Source organism: Balaenoptera physalus (genome assembly GCF_965194825.1).
Source record: "Balaenoptera physalus genome assembly, chromosome: X".
Classification (NCBI taxonomy): Eukaryota; Metazoa; Chordata; class Mammalia; order Artiodactyla; family Balaenopteridae; genus Balaenoptera; species Balaenoptera physalus.
The window spans coordinates 32,911,389-32,929,297 of NC_138903.1; the positions used below are offsets into that span (position 1 = coordinate 32,911,389).

The 17,909-nt window shown below is 35.6% G+C and overlaps 1 protein-coding gene across 1 annotated transcript in view; it reads left to right on the top strand.

The window, feature by feature from the left end:
* CFAP47 (cilia and flagella associated protein 47) overlaps window positions 1-17,909 on the top strand; it is a 421,910-nt gene that overhangs the window by 335,310 nt on the left and 68,691 nt on the right. Inside the window, 2 exon segments of the mRNA XM_082446774.1 lie at window positions 15,628-15,787; window positions 17,800-17,894. Of these exon segments, the coding sequence (XP_082302900.1) occupies window positions 15,628-15,787; window positions 17,800-17,894 (255 nt within the window).

Consider the following 17,909-nt stretch of genomic DNA (forward strand, 5'->3'; position numbering starts at 1 on the left):
TGCTCCGCAGCATGTGGGATCTTCCCAGACCAGGGCTCGAACCCGTGTCCCCTGCATTGGCAGGCAGATTCTCAACCACTGCGCCACCAGGGAAGCCCCTCTACAATGTTTGATTGTGGTCTTCAAGACATAGTATTTTGGAGATCAGAATGTCTCACGTGTGGGTTCAAAGCACCAGTAGCATAAATTGAATATGTGGTGTGTGGCTTGGGAGCACATTGTTGGGTTTGGCTTACTTCTTTCTTTTTTCTCAATTAGTTAATTAATTAATTAATTAATTTATTTACTTATTTTTGGCTGCATTGGGTCTTTGTTGCTGCGTGCGGGCTTTCTCTGGTTGTGGCAAGCAGGGCTACTCTTCGTTGCGGTGCGCGGGCTTCTCATTGTGGTGGCTTCTCTTGTTATGGAGCATGGGCTCTAGGTGCACGGGCTTCAGTAGTTGTGGCACACGGGCTCAGTATTTGTGGCTTGTGGGCTTAGTTGCTCCGCAGCATGTGGGATCTTCCCGGACCAGGGCTCGAACCCGTGTCCCCTGCATTGGCAGGGAGATTCTTAACCACTGCACCACCAGAGAAGTCCCTTCATTCTTGATAACATACTTTGTAGTAAGATTATCTACAAATGTAAAGTAAATTTCAATCATGATAGTAAAATTGCTTTTCTCAGGTATGAGAATATAGGTAATTGCTATGAACTAATTAGATCACACCTAGATAATTTGGGTCTATTAAACATGCTGTCTATTAAGATATTAGAAAATAGATTGCTTCTTTGCATGGATATTGCTTGATGAAGGATCCTTTGTCATATCTTAGGAAATGGCTAGTAAATACCTGATAAATAGCTAGACAATTCTACTTGTAGCCAAAACCTCCAACTAGACCTATTGATTGAATTTACACTGGTGCTGCAGAAACCAGACATAATTATACCTGTTAGGAAAGAGTGAAATTGGAAATTTGGAAAATCTTGCATTAAGGATAAAGCAACAGACAACATGTTATAATCTAGGTGTAAGTGGTGATGTCCTAATGAGCAGGTAGTCCATGGAGTTAGAAATTCAAGGACAGTATTTAGAGATCCAGGAAATCATTCATCATAGGTGAAATATAACACGTAGCTGAGCTTACCAGTTTTGGACCGCCTAGTAAAGGACCCAGCAGAGACAAGATAGTCAGGATGTTAAGTCCTTGAAAATCTGAATAACTAGCAAGATACTGGCAAACATATAGAACTGGGTCTAGTGCTTGAGGGGATAAATTATAGTGAGCTTGGAAAAATAGTTTCTCCAAGTGTGGAAGACAAGAGTTTAATTTTCTGTATCCCTGCTGAGGGCAGAACTTCAACCTGAGACTGGTTAGTTCTAAGTAGTGGAACTAGGGGCTCAAACAAGGAAAAACCTTCTAATTTTGTTTCACTGAGTACCATAAGAAATAGGAATTCCTCATCAGATGATGGGTCCAAATGGTTCCTGAGGGGCCGTCTTGCATAGACTTCTTACAATATGTTGCTACACTCATTGGGAGGTTATAAATGAGGACCATTAAGTTAGAACTCAAAGATTCTATCATTCTGTATTGGTAACATTAATAAAAACTGATCTATATAGGATCAGGATAATTGTTTTGGAACAATTATGCTAATTTCGATGTTAAGTTTAAAATATTTTCTTAAAATGGAACCCTTTTTTCTTTAGGTGCTAGAAAAGGCATAAAAAAGAAAAATTTAGAATAAAAGTGCTCAGAAGTAAAATGAAAAGTCAATTATATACTTTTCTACTAGTTTTGGAATACAACAGGACGTTAGTTAGAGAGAGAAATTTTGTTTTGTAAATGGAATATACTCTTTCACATTTTACTGGTCTAATGATGTTTTTATTATGTTTGGATCAAGTATCAAGTGCCTGTCTTGGGGAAAACATAAAACATGCTTAAAATTGGGCATTTATCCACATGTATGAGATAGAGAAGAAATCAGGGTAAGACTGTTGAAGATCACTGGCACAGAATCCACGGGTATGGAAAAACATACAGTGCATTAGCTTCTATGCAAGAGCCTCAAGAGATGGAAACTGTAAATAAAGTGTGGAGAGAGAGTAACAGTGGTGACAGCTTTAGCACATTTGGGTCACTTTTGAGAAACAATGCAGTTTTGTAGACTTTACATTTTTGTTTTAATTCTTAGACTCTGATAAGTGAGAACATGTTTTAAGCCATACCTTATGACCTGTTTGGTGCATTCTAAAAAACAAAGTTCCTGCTTTATGCTACATAAATATGATATTTCTCATTATGTTTATTTTGTATGAAAAAATATAATATCAGACTCCAATTCCAGGGTAGGTATTACATTGTCAGTGAAGTTAATTAAAATCTTCTATCACTTCAAACCTTTATTTAATTTAAAGCAAACAATTCCAGAAATAACCAAGTATGTTGGATAAGAAGAGCTTAAAATGAAAATCAATATGCATCTGTCAAATGTAATCAGAGCTCTGATATGTCAAAAATCCAATTACACCTGAACTGAAATTGTTATTTTTTCTTCTTCTTTTAGCTGACACCCCTATTTATATTTAAGTCTAAAAGGAAAATCAGATGGATATAAGTTGTCATGGTCTCCATGTGTAGGAAATGAGTACACGGTCGAAACTCTACTGTCACCAGCTCTGTGGACAAGTCAAAATTTAATCTTACAAAAGGATTAGATTTCTGTTTTTTCAGTTATCTCATAAAAGGAATATGGTGAATGCATTTTAGGAAAACATCCATTCTAGGATTTCCCTATTTTGACTAGGCACAACCATTCATTACCTTTTGCCACTTGTATTCTTCCTGAATTCTTGTAGCTCTAATTGATTTCTTTTCCTGTAGCAAGTGGGCATGCTCTGAAATCCCTAACCCCTCGATAACAGCAGAAGACGCCAACTTTGAGTGTTATTTATCTTATTATCAAATATAAATGGTGCCGTAATCTTTATCAAAACTTCTTATCAGGAAGAAACTGATAGGAGGAAAATACAGATGCTGAGACATTTGTCTTGCAGACAAGCACTCAATTCATGAGTACGTTAGCAAATTCAGCATTTGGTATTAGTTTGTTATTTATGAGACCTGAGTTTTAAGAATGCTAAGCTTATATATAGCAAAGTATATGCCTATGTTTAGGTAGTTAGAGAATGTTGAATAATTGATGGATTATTTTTAAGCCATTAGCAAATCCTTATATGTAATGGATATTTGCTAAGTTATCCATTCTTTTCCACCTCTAAAGTCTCATCCTCATAGTGCAAGTGTGAGATCTTACCACCACCATCTATCTTTCTTTCATCAGGAAGTATATAAGTATGTATTTATCCTTTTTTGTATCTGTTACCATATGAGCACCTGTTCTTCCAGGTCATCCCTCATTCTCAACATTCATATCCCCAGTGGCAGTGTACATCACTTTTTTTTTTTTCTTAACCACAACTTCCACTCCTTTCTAAATCCTAAAACTTTACCACACCATCTTCTAGAATTTGTGATCTATCGTAAGGAAAATACCCTCTATCCTAAACCTGCTTAGTCTTCCCATGAAAACCACAGTAAAGGCTCTTGGCCATTCCCTCACCCCATGACTAATTTTGATGATTCCCCATGTGTCCCTGCATGGCATACTATGCCTCCCGTTCCTAGGGATATGTGAGTATAAAACTTCTTTCTTCATGACAGTCATTTCTGTGTCTGTATGTCTCACCATACCGGATTAAAACAGATCCTGAGTACATTTTAAAACATAAGGTACATATTGATACATTTCATTCAATTAAACATTGATACCTATGGAAAGCAATAAGTTGCGTATGTATATTGAATTACCATTTTAAACAACTAAGAAAATTGTATGAAGTGATAGACTCAAAAACACTATAAATCAGTTAAAATCCTAAAATATGTTCAAGTAACCCATGGCAACATCACTACAGATAACCTAAGACATTAGAAAAATAAGGCAGTATTATGAACAACTATAAACACATAAATTCAACAACTTAGGAGAAACTGATCCATTTCTCGTAAATTCCAAACTACCAAAATCCACCAAAGATGAAATACATCATATGAGTAGTCGTCTATTAAAGAAATTAAATTAATAATTGGGAAACTTCCAAGGCGAAATCTTTAGGCCCAAATGGCATCACTGGCAAATTCTACCAAACATGTAAAGAAGAATTAACACCAATCTTTCTCAAATTATTCCAAGATGGAGAAGAGGAAAAAACACCTTCCAACTTATTCTATGAGGACAGCATTACCCTGATACAAAAACTAGAAACACATCACAGTTAAAGAAAGCTACAGACTAATACTGTTCCTGAAATTAGACACAAAAATCTTCAACAAATATTAATAAAATGAACCCATCAAAATATGTAACAAAAAAATATACCCATGAGCATATGGCATTTATTCCAAATGTAAAGGCTGGTTGAACATTTGAAATTTCATTAATGTAATCTACTCTCTTAAAAAGAATAAAGGAAAAAGATCACAGGTCATTCAGTATAGAAAATATGTCACCTTCAGTTATGAAACATTGAATACTTTCTCTCTAAAATAGGGAGCAACACAAGGATGTCACTCTCAGCGTTTATCATACTGTTGGAAGTCCCAGCCAGTGCAATAAGGCAAGTAAAGAAAATGAAAGGCAAATAGAATGAAAGAAAGAAATGAACTGTCCTTATCTTCATATCACATGATTATCTACCAGAAAATCACAAGGAATCTTAAAAAAAAAAAAAAGCTTGTAGAAGTATTAAGTGAATTCAGCAAGGTCATGGTAAATAAGAACGACACACAAAGAATCAATCGTATTTATATATATTACCAACGAAAATGTGGAAGCTGAAAGTTAAAATCTAATATTGTTTGTAATCTCTCCAAATAAATAAATTACTTAGAAGTAAATCTAATAGAGCATGTTCAGGACTTGTATGCTGAAAATGACAAAATCAAATGACATTTAAATAAATAGAGAGATACACTCTCTTCATGAATTGGAAGACTCAATATAGTAAAGATGTCAGTTCTATCCCACTTGATTTATAGGTTTAATGCAATTCCAGCCAGGATGCTCAGACCTTATGCAAAAATTGACACAGTGCTAAGCAAATAGTTCTTGCTTTTAACCAATAAAAAATCCCATAAGAGGAAAAATTAATAAATTGGACATCAAACTAAAATATTTTTCTCCATAAAAGCCCGTGAGAAGACGATAAAGTGGAAAGCTATAAACTGGGAGAAAATGTTTGCAAACCACATATGTGACAAAGGGTTAGTATCTAGAATATATAAAACATACTGAAAACTCACTAATAAAAATACAATTTTTAGAAAATAGGCAAAGAATATGAATAGGCATTTCACCAGAGAAAATATACTGATGGTTAATAAGCACATGAAGAGATGTTCAACATCATTAATCTTTAGAGAAATGCAAAATAAAAACACAAGGAGTTTTCACTACAAACCTATCAGAATGACTAAAATAAAAAATAGTGACATCAAGTATTAGGAAAGATGTAGAGAAACTGGATCACTCATACATTGCTGGTGGGAATGTAAAAGGGTACAGCCATTCTGGAAAACTGTTTGGTTGTTTCTTATCAAAGTAAACATGCAATTACCCTACCATCCAACAATTACACTCATGGGAATTTATCCCAGAAAAGTAAAAATTTATGTCATACAAAAATATGTGCCTGAATGTTCATAGCAGATTTATTTGTAATAGCCAAAGTCTGAAAACAACCTAGATGCCCTTCAAAGTGTGAATGGTTAAACAAACGGTGTTATATCTGTACCGCTGTGTAGTATTCAGCAATAGAAAGGAACAAAGCATTGATAAGTACAACAACTTGATTGAATATCCAGGGTATTATTCTGAGTGAAAAAGCCAATCCCCCAGATTTATATACTATATGATTCCATTCATAGAGTACTCTTGATGTGACAAAATTACAGAAATGGAGAATAGTAGTATTCAGGGTTAGAGTAGTGGGGGAGGTAGGGATGTCTGTAAAAGGTCAACCAGAGGGATACTTGTGGTGATGAAACTTCTTTTTTTTATTTTTATTTTTATTTTTATTTATTTATTTATGGCTGCGTTGGGTCTTTGTTGCTGCGCACGGGCTTTCTCTAGTTGCGGCGAACGGGGGCTACTCTTCGTTGCGGTGCACGGGCTTCTCATTGCGGTGGCTTCTCTTGTTGCAGAGCACGGGCTCTAGGCACGTGGGTTCAGTAGTTGTGGCACACGGGCTTAGTTGCTCTGCGGCATGTGGGATCTTCCCGGACCAGGGATCAAACCCGTGTCCCCTGCATTGGCAGGCGGGTTCTTAACCGCTGTGCCACCAGGGAAGTCCGAAACTTCTGTATCTTCACTATTTCAATGTAAATATTTTGGATTTTGTATTGCATTATAGCTTTACAAGATGTTACCATGGGAGATAACTGGGTAACGGGTACTTTCATTTCTTACAACTGCATGTTTATAATTATCTCAAGTGTTTTTATAATGGATAAGGATTATATCATATTATAATAAGAATAATCAGAAGGATAATGATATACACTGTGTTTGGTATCTATAATATCTACTTTTTAAAAGATAAAATATACATAATTTATCTGATTATTAATAATTAGAGCTAAATAAGCATTTAGAAAAGAGACGTATGTTTTTTTCCTTATGGGAGATAATTGCTATGTCTCGTGTTGATTTTAGTTAACATATATCATGCAGTTTGGCAATGAATAATAAAAATATGATATGCAGAAAAAAATGTTTTTTCAAATTCAGTGTTGCTACTTGTGAGTTGGAAAACGTCTTCAAGAACTCAGTGTTTAGTGGCATTTAATGTGTGCTGCTGCCTGACGTAAAGCATACCCAGGTCTCCAGATAATTGTCATGAATGTTTATTAAATTATGTTGGCAGCTGAGCATAATTTCATGTTTTTTGTAAAATTTCCCTTCCTATTATGTCAGATGACCAATTTTCCACACAAATGAGCTCAGGTTCCAATCAGACAGATTTGTAATTATGATTTTTAGCATAAAGCAAGCAGATTTCTAAGCTAGTCAGTGAAGCTGCTGATTTTATTGTAAAACACAAAGCTATAGCTTTTGTTATGCAAAGATGCCTGGATGCCTGCCCTTCAGAAAAATCTCTATAACCTGAAATTTAGACCTACTTCTACCACTAGAATATTTCTATGAAGAGAATGAAAATCGAACTAATTAAAATATTTTATATGGTCTGGGCTTGTAAAATGGAACCCAAGGCTCACAGTACCATTTCTCTTTTCTGTCATTTTATACAATTTTCTTAGCTTCAGAAATACAGATAAATATTCTAACAGAGAGAGGACTAATATCTTCTTAGGATTTAGAGAATTTGGGGCTTTTACAATAGGTAGAGTGGTTGATGGATGTAGAGATGGATAGACAGAAAGGGAGATAGAGAAATAAGTAAACTGTGAGTGAATGATGAACTTTTGATGACACATTCTTTTCCTTTAGTAAAATTTCCTACAGTGAATTGAAACCTGATGACCACTACTGACATTCAGCATTTCCTCCCCTTCTCTCATCTGATATTTTTTCTTCCCATTTCATTAAGAATATAGAGTCAAATCAGAATCTAATTGTCTGGTTCTTCCATTACATCCACCAGCCTAATTTTATTTTCATCCATGTCCCTTGCCTCTCCTCCCATTACATTGGAAAAGCTCTTTGTGTTCTTATGGCCAGCCCTCTACCTGTTCACTGAATCCCATGCCTACTCAACTATGTGGAGCTCTCCAGCTCTTTCCTATGTCTTCTGTGTAATAATTCTTGTGGGATTATGCCTATCAACATAGCAAGCATGCAGTAATACCTCTTAATGTTAAAAGACATGCCTCTCTTTACCCCTTATCCCTGCCAGGTACTATCCCATTTCTCTGATCTCTCTTTATGGCAAAACAACTTGAAAGGTTGTCTATACTTATGGCCCTCATTTCTTGTACATTATCTTTTTTTTTCATTTTTTTTAAATTGAGGTATAGTTGATTTACAATGTTGTGTTAGTTTCAGGTGTACAGCAAAGTGATTCAGATATATAGATATAGATATGGATAGATGGATAGATAGATTCTTTTTCAGATTATTTTCCCTTATAAGTTATTGCAAAAGCTAATCTTACTTTATTCCCCATCATTCTACAGACGATTCTGCTCTTTTGAAATTCATCAGTAACATAACATTGCCAGATCTCATCATCTGTGTGCATTCTCATCTTGCTCAATCCATGAGCTCAACTTGATACAGTTGATCTCTCACCATTTTGGGAACAGTTGGCCTCCAGGATTCAATTCTCCCTTGATTCTCCTTCTATCTCTCTAGTAAGGCCTCCTCAGTCTTTTTTGCATGTTTCTCCCCTGTTCCTATCACCTGAATTCCCAGAGGCCCAAGGCCCTGTCTTCTCTTTTCATTTCTATCCATACTTGTTTCTGATGAGCTCTCATTCAGTCACAAGTGAATTCAAACAACTTTTAAATTGATAGCCCCAGCCTCAATTTCCCCTTAAATTCAGACTCATATAGCCACCTGCTGTCTTAGTATTCCCACCATGGATGTCTACAAGGCTTCTCAGACTTCCTTAGGTGCTTTGCTCAAATGACACCTATCAGAGAGGCCTTCCTGGACCACCCTATATTAACATCCACATTACTCTCTAACTCTTTATTGTTTACTTAACAACACCATACATATAATACATTTTATTTATTGTTTGACTTCTCACCCCCAACACATTCTGGAATGCATGATGCAGAAAAGCAAGGGATTTATTTTCTTCACTATTTTATCCCGTATTACAATGCATGGCACAGAGTATTTTCTGAATGAATAAGTGAAAGAATAAAATAGTGTACAATCAATGTATACTGTACAAAATGGGATTATCTGGATGGAACTGAAGTAGTACCTTTGCCATAGCAAAATCTTGATATATATATTATATTCATATATATATATATGCTTCCTTTTTCATATGAGGAAAATCTCACTTAGAAATTTAAATAACTTTCACAGTTTCCCAGAACTAATGAATATCAGAGCATAGATTTAAACTTGTAAATCTCAAATGCTTTACATTATATCATAGAGTATTCTTACAGGTGAAGAGAGAGATTTTACATACACACAGACACAACTTAACAGTGCAGAGAACAAGGAAGACATGGTAATTGATCAATAAGGGATATTATTTTAATTGAAATTAAGACTAGTTACTTTCCAAGAAAATATTCAATTTCCTGACATTAATTTTTAAAACCTGAGTTATCTTTTCTATTTATAAGGAAAAATGTTATCATAGAATATTAAGACTGGAAGGCACATTAATATATTCTTTTTTTTTTTAATTTGAGAGACACCTTTTTTTTTTTTAATTGATTAATTAATTAATTTATTTTTGGCTGTGTTGGGTCTTCGTTTCTGTGCGAAGGCTTTCTCTAGTTGTGGCAAGCGGGGGCCACTCTTCATCGCGGTGCACGGGCCTATCACTGTCGCGGCCTCTCGTTGCGGAGCACAGGCTCCAGACGTGCAGGCTCAGCAGTTGTGACTCACGGGCCTAGTTGCTCCGCGGCATGTGGGATCTTCCCAGACCAGGGCACGAACCCGTGTCCCCTGCATTGGCAGGCAGATTCTCAACCACTGCGCCACCAGGGAGGCCCCCCTTTTTGTTTTATTTAAAGCCCTATCTCATTAATATTTTCCTTTTGTCCTAACTCACATGTTTTAACGTTTTCTTTGACTACTACCTGGGGAGAATCAAAGCACAAAAGAAGAGAGAAATGGGCAGGAATAGAGAATGTAATTGTTTCTGGCTTTATTTATTTATTTTTGGCTGTGTTGGGTCTTCGTTTCTGTGCAAGGGCTTTCTCTAGTTGCGGCAAGCGGGGGCCACTCTTCATCGCGGTGCGCAGGCCTCTCACTATCGCGGCCTCTCTCGTTGCGGAGCACAGGCTCCAGACGCGCAGGCTCAGTAGTTGTCATGCACGGGCTTAGTTGCTCCGCGGCATGTGGGATCTTCCCAGACCAGGGCTCGAACCCGCGTCCCCTCCATTGGCAGGCAGACTCTCAACCACTGCGCCACCAGGGAAGCCCCACATTAAGATATTCTAAATATTCATGTAAAGCTCAAAACCCTTCTCTTGGTCATCACTGTCAGTGGTTATTAGCCTGTGCTTGAAGGCCTTCAATAACAGAAAACTCTGTCCTTTACTGTGTCTCTGGTCAGGAGGCTCTGATAGTGGATTTTTCACTCATTTTTGACCCAGCAATGGAATGTTTACATTGGAATCAGTATTTCCTTTAAGTTTTATTTGTTTATTTTTTACTAATGTATTCTTAGATTTTTAAAAAAGCAAACATAAAACTTTAACTTACAGGTGCTTAGTTCATGATGTAAAACTTACCTTAGCAATCATATTTGTGTTGAATAACCCCAAAATTCTACTTTAAAAGCATTATATGTCTCAAACTGAACATTTTTTTCTAAGAAGCATGGATTTGTATCTATTCCCCAATGACCTATACGAGTAAATGTGACCTTCTACTTAGTGCTCACTTTTTGTACACTAGTCCTTTTAATGGTGTCTTCTTTGGACAAGTTCTTTATTAAATCTCAGACATTAGCTAGCTCTATAAAAGATGGAGGAGTAAAGCAGCAGCAGTCTCTAATCCTTCATGAAGAAAATTCCATCCCTGAAAGGCCCTTCTTGCTCTTCAATAGATGCTTCCATTCAATACATGCACCTCAGTCAGCAAGATACAGGTTGGAAGGGAAGACTGCTTCGTCCCTAGCTTTTCCATGATCATAGCAGCCAAATGGCAGTCAGAGTCAAATTTCTCTATCTGTCCTGTTTTGAGAGCCTGGAATTAGAAATTCTCTAAGCAAGTTCAGTGGCATCCCATGCCTCAGCCTCTGAGATAACATAGAAGGAAAGATAATTTCACGTATCAGTTTGCTAGGGCTGCAATAATAAAATACCAGTCTGGGTGGATTAAACAAAATAAATTTATTTTTTCATAGTTCTGGGGGCTGGAAGTTCAAAATCAAGGGACCAAAATATTTGATTTCTTCTGAGGTGTCTCTATTGGGCTTGTAGCTGGCTGCCTTCTCACTGTGCCCTCACATGGTCTTTCCTTTGTATGTGGGCATCCTTGGTGTGTGTCTGTGTGTCAGAATTTCCTTTTTTTATAAGGACACCAGTCAGACTGGATTAGAGCCCACCTTAACAGTCTTATTTTAATTTAACCACCTCTTTAAAGGCCCCCAACTTCAAATACAGTCACATTTGAGACACTGGCAATTAGAACTTCAACATATGAGTTGGGGAGGGGGGCATAATTCAGCCTATAATATCTCTGAAGAACCAATGAAAGGACTCTTCTCCAAACTACCACATTAACAATTCTGTTCTATTTTTTAGTGATAATTTAAAGATTATTAAATCAGTTATTGAAAATATAAAGTATTCAAGTAGAAAGTGCACACATTTCATGTGTGAAAGTGGTTGATGAAAAGTCACATTCTTGATGACTTGATGTTTTAAAAATAAAAGCTTGCTTTCTTATTTAAAATAAATCACTATAGCAGCAATATGGATGGACCTAGAGATTCTCGTACTAAGTGAAGTAAGTCAGAGAAGGACAAATATTATATCACTTATATGTGGAATCTAAAAAAATAGTACAAATGAACTTATTTACAAAACAGAAAGAGACTCACAGACATAGAAAACAAACTTATGGTTACCAAGGGGAAGATGGGGGAGGGATAAATTGGGAGTGGGGGATTAACAGATGCACACTACCATATATTAAATAGATAAACAACAAGGTCCTACTGTATAGCACAGGGAACTATAATCAATATGTTGTAATAAACTAATGGGATAGAATCAAAGAAAAGAATATAGATATAGACACATATATACGTACAACTGAATCACTTTGCTATACACCTGAAGCACAATATTGTAAATCAACTATACTTCAATTAAAAAAACCAAATAGACATTTGACAAAAGTATAAATAAATAAATTAATTAAAGAAACCACTGTAACAAAAATAATAGCATCACTTAGGGAGCTAGAATGTTTAAGTAACTATTTGATTTCCTGACATGGGCTATTTCTAATTCCATGCTAAATATTAGAAATTATGCTGTGGGGAGCAGTAGTGTAATACCACTAAAGTGATTAAAAATTAATCTCCCCAAATGAAATATTTTCATTACTAAAATGAGTATTATGCTCACTTTACGCTCTTGAGAAGATTTTCTTCTAAGAAGGCAAGTAACCTCATTCCATTAAAGTATTGTACAATTTCTATATTTCAAATTGGAGATCAGTGCATAAATATTTCTATTACATTTAATCAAAAGAGCAGTCAAAATAGCAGTATTAGAATACACTGAATAAAATTTGAATGTTAAGTGCAGCTAGGCCATAGCAGATTTCAAAAGCAAAACAACAATAATAATAATACAATGAATGCCACTCTTTTTAATATTTCTCAGATGCTAAACATGACATATTATCAGGGTCTCAAAATTATATAAATAATGTATACTTCTCTAATAAAATATATAAGTACCTAAAATCAATTATGTAAAATAAAATGTGCATATTTCCCCCTAGATGCTTATTAGGATTTTGAATCCCCGAATGGTAACTGTAATAGAAAAAAGTAAATACATCTGTAGTTACTTTGTGTAGTTACTATATGGAAATGGAGTAAAACAGAAAAAGATAAGCTTAGAAAATGTTTTGAGTTTAGAATATGTTTTATTACATTGTTTAACCTAATAGATGTAGTAATCATCACACTAGCTAGATTTCCCAGTCAGAAGATAGAAACAACTGATGTGGTTTCTCCCAGCTTCCTGCTAAACACATATGAAGATGCTGAAATGAGCCTCCAGCAACACTGAAAACTAACACTGGCTGAAAATCTATTCCAAGAACCTAGAAGCACCTAATATAATGCTCAAATGAGAAAAATAAAGGCCATATCCTTGCTCTTGACTAGATCGTGAATGGACAAAAATGTCAGTGATCCCTAAAGCGTAAATGTGGGGCAATCCCATTAAAGAACTGTTTGCCAGGCCATCCCCTTCTTGGAGCTAACTGTTCATTCCAAATTTAGAAAAATTCTTTTAAAAAAATGAGCTGGAGGAGGAGACAGTTCTAGTAGAAAATAAAGCATCTATAATTAAAACAGTGTGGTACTTACACATGAAGAGAAATCTAGGGACTCCAGAAAAAGACCAAACTATATAAGGAAATGCCATGTAGGTGGCATTTCAAATCATTGAACTTTTAAATAAGTGGTTTTTGGATAATTAGTCTCATACAGAAAATCAACAATGTTGGATGCATTCTTCATTCCTTACATATGGATAAATTACAAGTGGATTGAGTATTTAACTAAAGGATGAAAATATATAGATGTTAAAAGAAAACATAGGTTAGATTCTTTATAAGATAGAAGTGTGGACGGCTTTTCTGTCTCTACCCAAAGTGTTGCAAAGGACAGTGGGAAAACCACAGGAAATATAAATTATTTGTGAGACACGAAATGAATTTGATAAATTCTCAAAGTTCTTTTCATTGCTAAGTTTCAATGATTTCTTGGAAGTTTATTAACATTGCAGTGACTTACTATTCAAACATGTAATAATAGTTAAAGAAATGTATGGTGAATTCAATAGGGAACTATAGTTCTATTTGTAGACTGGTAAAAAGTTACAGCCACAAATAGCCTACTAGATTTTAATTAAATGGGCTTATTGGTTATAGCATTATCTTTCATTTCAAATATTATAAGAAAGCATGGTGTTAGCAATGAAGTACCCTTTTGTATCTTTGTCTTGACTCCTTACACCATCTAAATGTCTGGGTTTATTTTTAGTTATATAATCTATTTTTAGTGGTAATATACTTTTGTAAGGGCAAATGATCATTTCTAAACTTTTCCTTGGAGATGCAATGTATGGTTTATTTGACTCAGCTCTGCTTTTTTTTATCATATTCCAGCTCTTTATCCTATTTTATTCTGGCTCTTGCTGTTTTTACTTATTTGAATGCAGCGATTCGTTGAAAATACAGAACTCATAAAGGCAAAGTTGAAGATAGAAATCTTTCAGATATCTTAGTAAACAACATGATCTTTCATTGGGACTTTGGGCAAGTTGTTTAACCAAATTGTCTCAATATCTCCATCTCTAAAATGAGAAACATAATAACACTTGTTTATGGTGATTTTCTGATAATGAAATGAGATATTGTGTGAAAAATACTTAGCACAGAGCCTGGCATAGAGTCAGTAGTCAATAAATATTAACTAGTAATCATATTAATTACTAGTTATTGTTAAGTATGACAATACACCTTAGAAAATTTTCATTTCCTGAAGGAATAAACTTTAAAATTTGAAAATTTATAAGAATTTTGAGTTGGGGTATTTTGCAGAGGGGCCATTTTCTATTTTCTTTCTTATGTTCTTAATAGTTTAGTACAGTATTCTCATCTGAGACAAAATGACTTTGAATATCATAAATCTTATAACAAAGAATTTTAAAAAAACAATATAGTCAATAATCCCTCATTTTCTTGTAAAGAGTGTTACTCTTCAAAATAAAGGAAGACACCGATCACTTGGAAATCTTCACTGTTATAAATGGCTAGAAGCTCACTACTCTTCCAACCTCTCAATACTTGTCCAATAGATAGAGGGTTTTTTTCTAAGTATGGTCTCATGATCACCTGCTTCTGGATCTCATGAGCTGCTACTTACATACGCAGCTTTGAGGTCCCAGCCCAGACTGAACAAATCAGAATCTCTTTAGTTGGGCCTTAGCAAACTCCATGTCTAACAAGTTTTTCGCAGGTGGTACTTATTCAAAGCAAAGGTTGAAAAATTCGAATCCACTAGAACACAAGAAATTGCTGTCTGTTTTTCTGTCTTCTGATTTTTACAACCTGAAATGGATGCCCCTTTCTTTCACAAATAAGCTTTGGCTTCCTTCGTGAATCAGTTAAAGAAAGGAACAGTTTACTGGTAGCAATTCTGGGACTCCAAGCAGAAACATGGAGTTGTTATGGACTAGAACAAAAATATGCAAAGAAATGGAAGGGTCAGAAATTGCTGTACTTTGCCTTATGCAAAATGTGGTAAGACTTGAAAAGATCCATGGATTTTATGGTTTTTTTAATCACTCTGGGAAACTCAAGCCATCACTATCAACATTTCTTCAATTCTTCCAGCCTTTTCAGGAGAACCTTCTTGGCTCAGGATAAAATGTGTTTTTTAAAGAATTTTGGTGACATTTGAGGAAAATTAATGAAGCCTGTGAAGTGCACTTATAATTTAGCATAATGTGTTTTTTTGTTCAGGAGGGATTTTGAAAAATTTAGGTGATCAGTAAGGAGAGGTTACTTTCTGTGGTTAAAATTATTATATTCTAAAAACGTTTACCACATTAAAACTTATTTTTGTGTGTGTGTGTGTGTGTTGTTTTTTTTTTTTTACAGGAATTGCATTGCCTCCTAAAGGGACTGTAGATATCCAGGTGTTATTTATGCCCCAGGTTATGAAATTACAAAAAACAGTGGTCATTGTTCAAATGAAGAAGGCAAGTGGAGAAAGGTGGCCTATTGACAATTTTGAAGAATTGCACACAGAGGTGAAAAGGTAACATTTACATAGCACACTGAAGGAACATGATTTCATTTTGACTGGCATTGATATGATCGGTTTCTTTTATATGTTATGCAATGTAAAGTTCATGAAGTGTTGAAATTTACATGGTCAGAAGGGGAAAATATATTTGATATATGGGGATTGTATATATCACTGCTGATTTGAAGTTCAGAGTGAGGAACAAGTCAATCTAAGTATCGTATCAGTGAATCATAGTCAGATACATGCAAAGGGACTCCTTTTTGACTCTGTATCTAGAGAGCAACCTGGAACAGCTTGTCTGGGCAAAGCATAGGACTTCTGATGCTTGCGTTCACCAAGTGATGGCACTGTGCCAGGTATATGACGTCCTGATGAAATACTGCCATGACTAGGGTGCGCTGTCGTTGCCAGAATGCAGGTTACTTGTCCCCTCTTTGCTTAGCTGAAATTTAAGCAGACTCCAGTGATGATGCAAAATTTAAATGTTTTCTCTGCTTTTATAATTTTAATTAAATTATTGTCTAGAAACCTTAATTAAAAAGAAATTCTTGGGGCTTCCCTGGTGGCGCAGTGGTTGAGAATCCGCCTGCCAATGCAGGGGACACGGGTTCGAGCCCTGGTCTAGGAAGATCCCACATGCCGCGGAGCAACTAGGCCCATGAGCCACAACTACTGAGCCTGCGCGTCTGGAGCCTGTGCTCCGCAACAAGAGAGGCCGCGATAGTGAGAGGCCCGCGCACCGCGATGAAGAGTGGCCCCCGCTTGCCACAACTAGAGAAAGCCTTCGCACAGAAACGAAGACCCAGCACAGCCAAAAATAAATAAATAAATTAATTAATTAAAAAAAAAAAAGAAATAGAAACACTCCTTTAAAAAAAAAAAAAATTCTTACTTTGTCCTATATGTGCATATTTCTTCTTCACGTTCAAAAAATTCTTTCCTGTGGGCTCAGTGTCCATTCTGCCATGCTTTTCACCACTCCTGCAATCAAGACTGCCGACGTGATCTGGGTAAAATGAAAATGAGGAGGACCTTGTTCAAAAAGTGTTAAGAATTTCAAGACATTAAACAAACATGAGCAATTCCAAGTGTGGAGTTCTTGCATACGTCACATGCCCATGAAGCTGGTCCTGCCTGTCGTGTCTTATGTTCCATTTTTCATAAGAAAAGCCTGTTTTCAACAACGACCAGAATCATTTTCTAGTATTGCTGTTCTCCTGATGGTGTATGATAGGCGTAGAATAATTTTACAAATGCCCTTTTTCTTTTAACTGGTAGCCTCCAAAAGTAAATTCCTGATAACTTTCTGAAGTCCTGTACTTAATGGCATTTTTTGTGTTTTGCCCATCCAGTTTAGAATATAACCCATGGAAACTGTATTACCTCTGATTAATCACAGTTTAGTCACATCAGTAAATACCAATAGAGTCGTCCCTCAGTATCCATGGGGTATCGATTCCAGGACACTTGCAGATACCAATATCCATGGTTGCTCAAGTCCATTATATAAAATGGCATAGGATTTGCATATAACCTGTGCACATCCTCCCATACACTTTAAATCACCTCTACATTACTTATAATTCCTAATATAATGTAAATGCTATGTAAATACAAGTTTTGCTTTTTGGAACTTTCTAGAATTTCTTTTTTTTTTTTCTTTAAATATTTTCAGTTCACAGTTGGTTGAATCTGTGGATTTGGAACCCACAGATATGGAGGGCCAACTGCTGTACCAACCTTTGAATGTAGAGAAAAAAATTCTTCAGTTTTAACTTGCATCTCACAATGGTTGTATTACATTTTTCTTTGTGACAGTTTACCAGTGTTTGGTTTGAAATGGTTATAAAATCAACATTTGCAGAAATATTTTGTATTTCATACTTAGTTTTTCTCTGCCAAAGTTTAAATTCACATGCTTTGCTAAAATACCATTAGGTTACTAAAAAATATGTCATTTCATGCTAATATTGAAAGTGTTTATGCTTTTGTTCACTCTTAATAATTTAATTTCCAATTAGAGCTTTGGGGATAGACAGTGAAGAAATCCCAGGAATATGCTGGATATACCCTATTCTTGGATTCCCACAGGCACCACATCCTAAATGCCCCCAAGGTAGGTAGGTATATC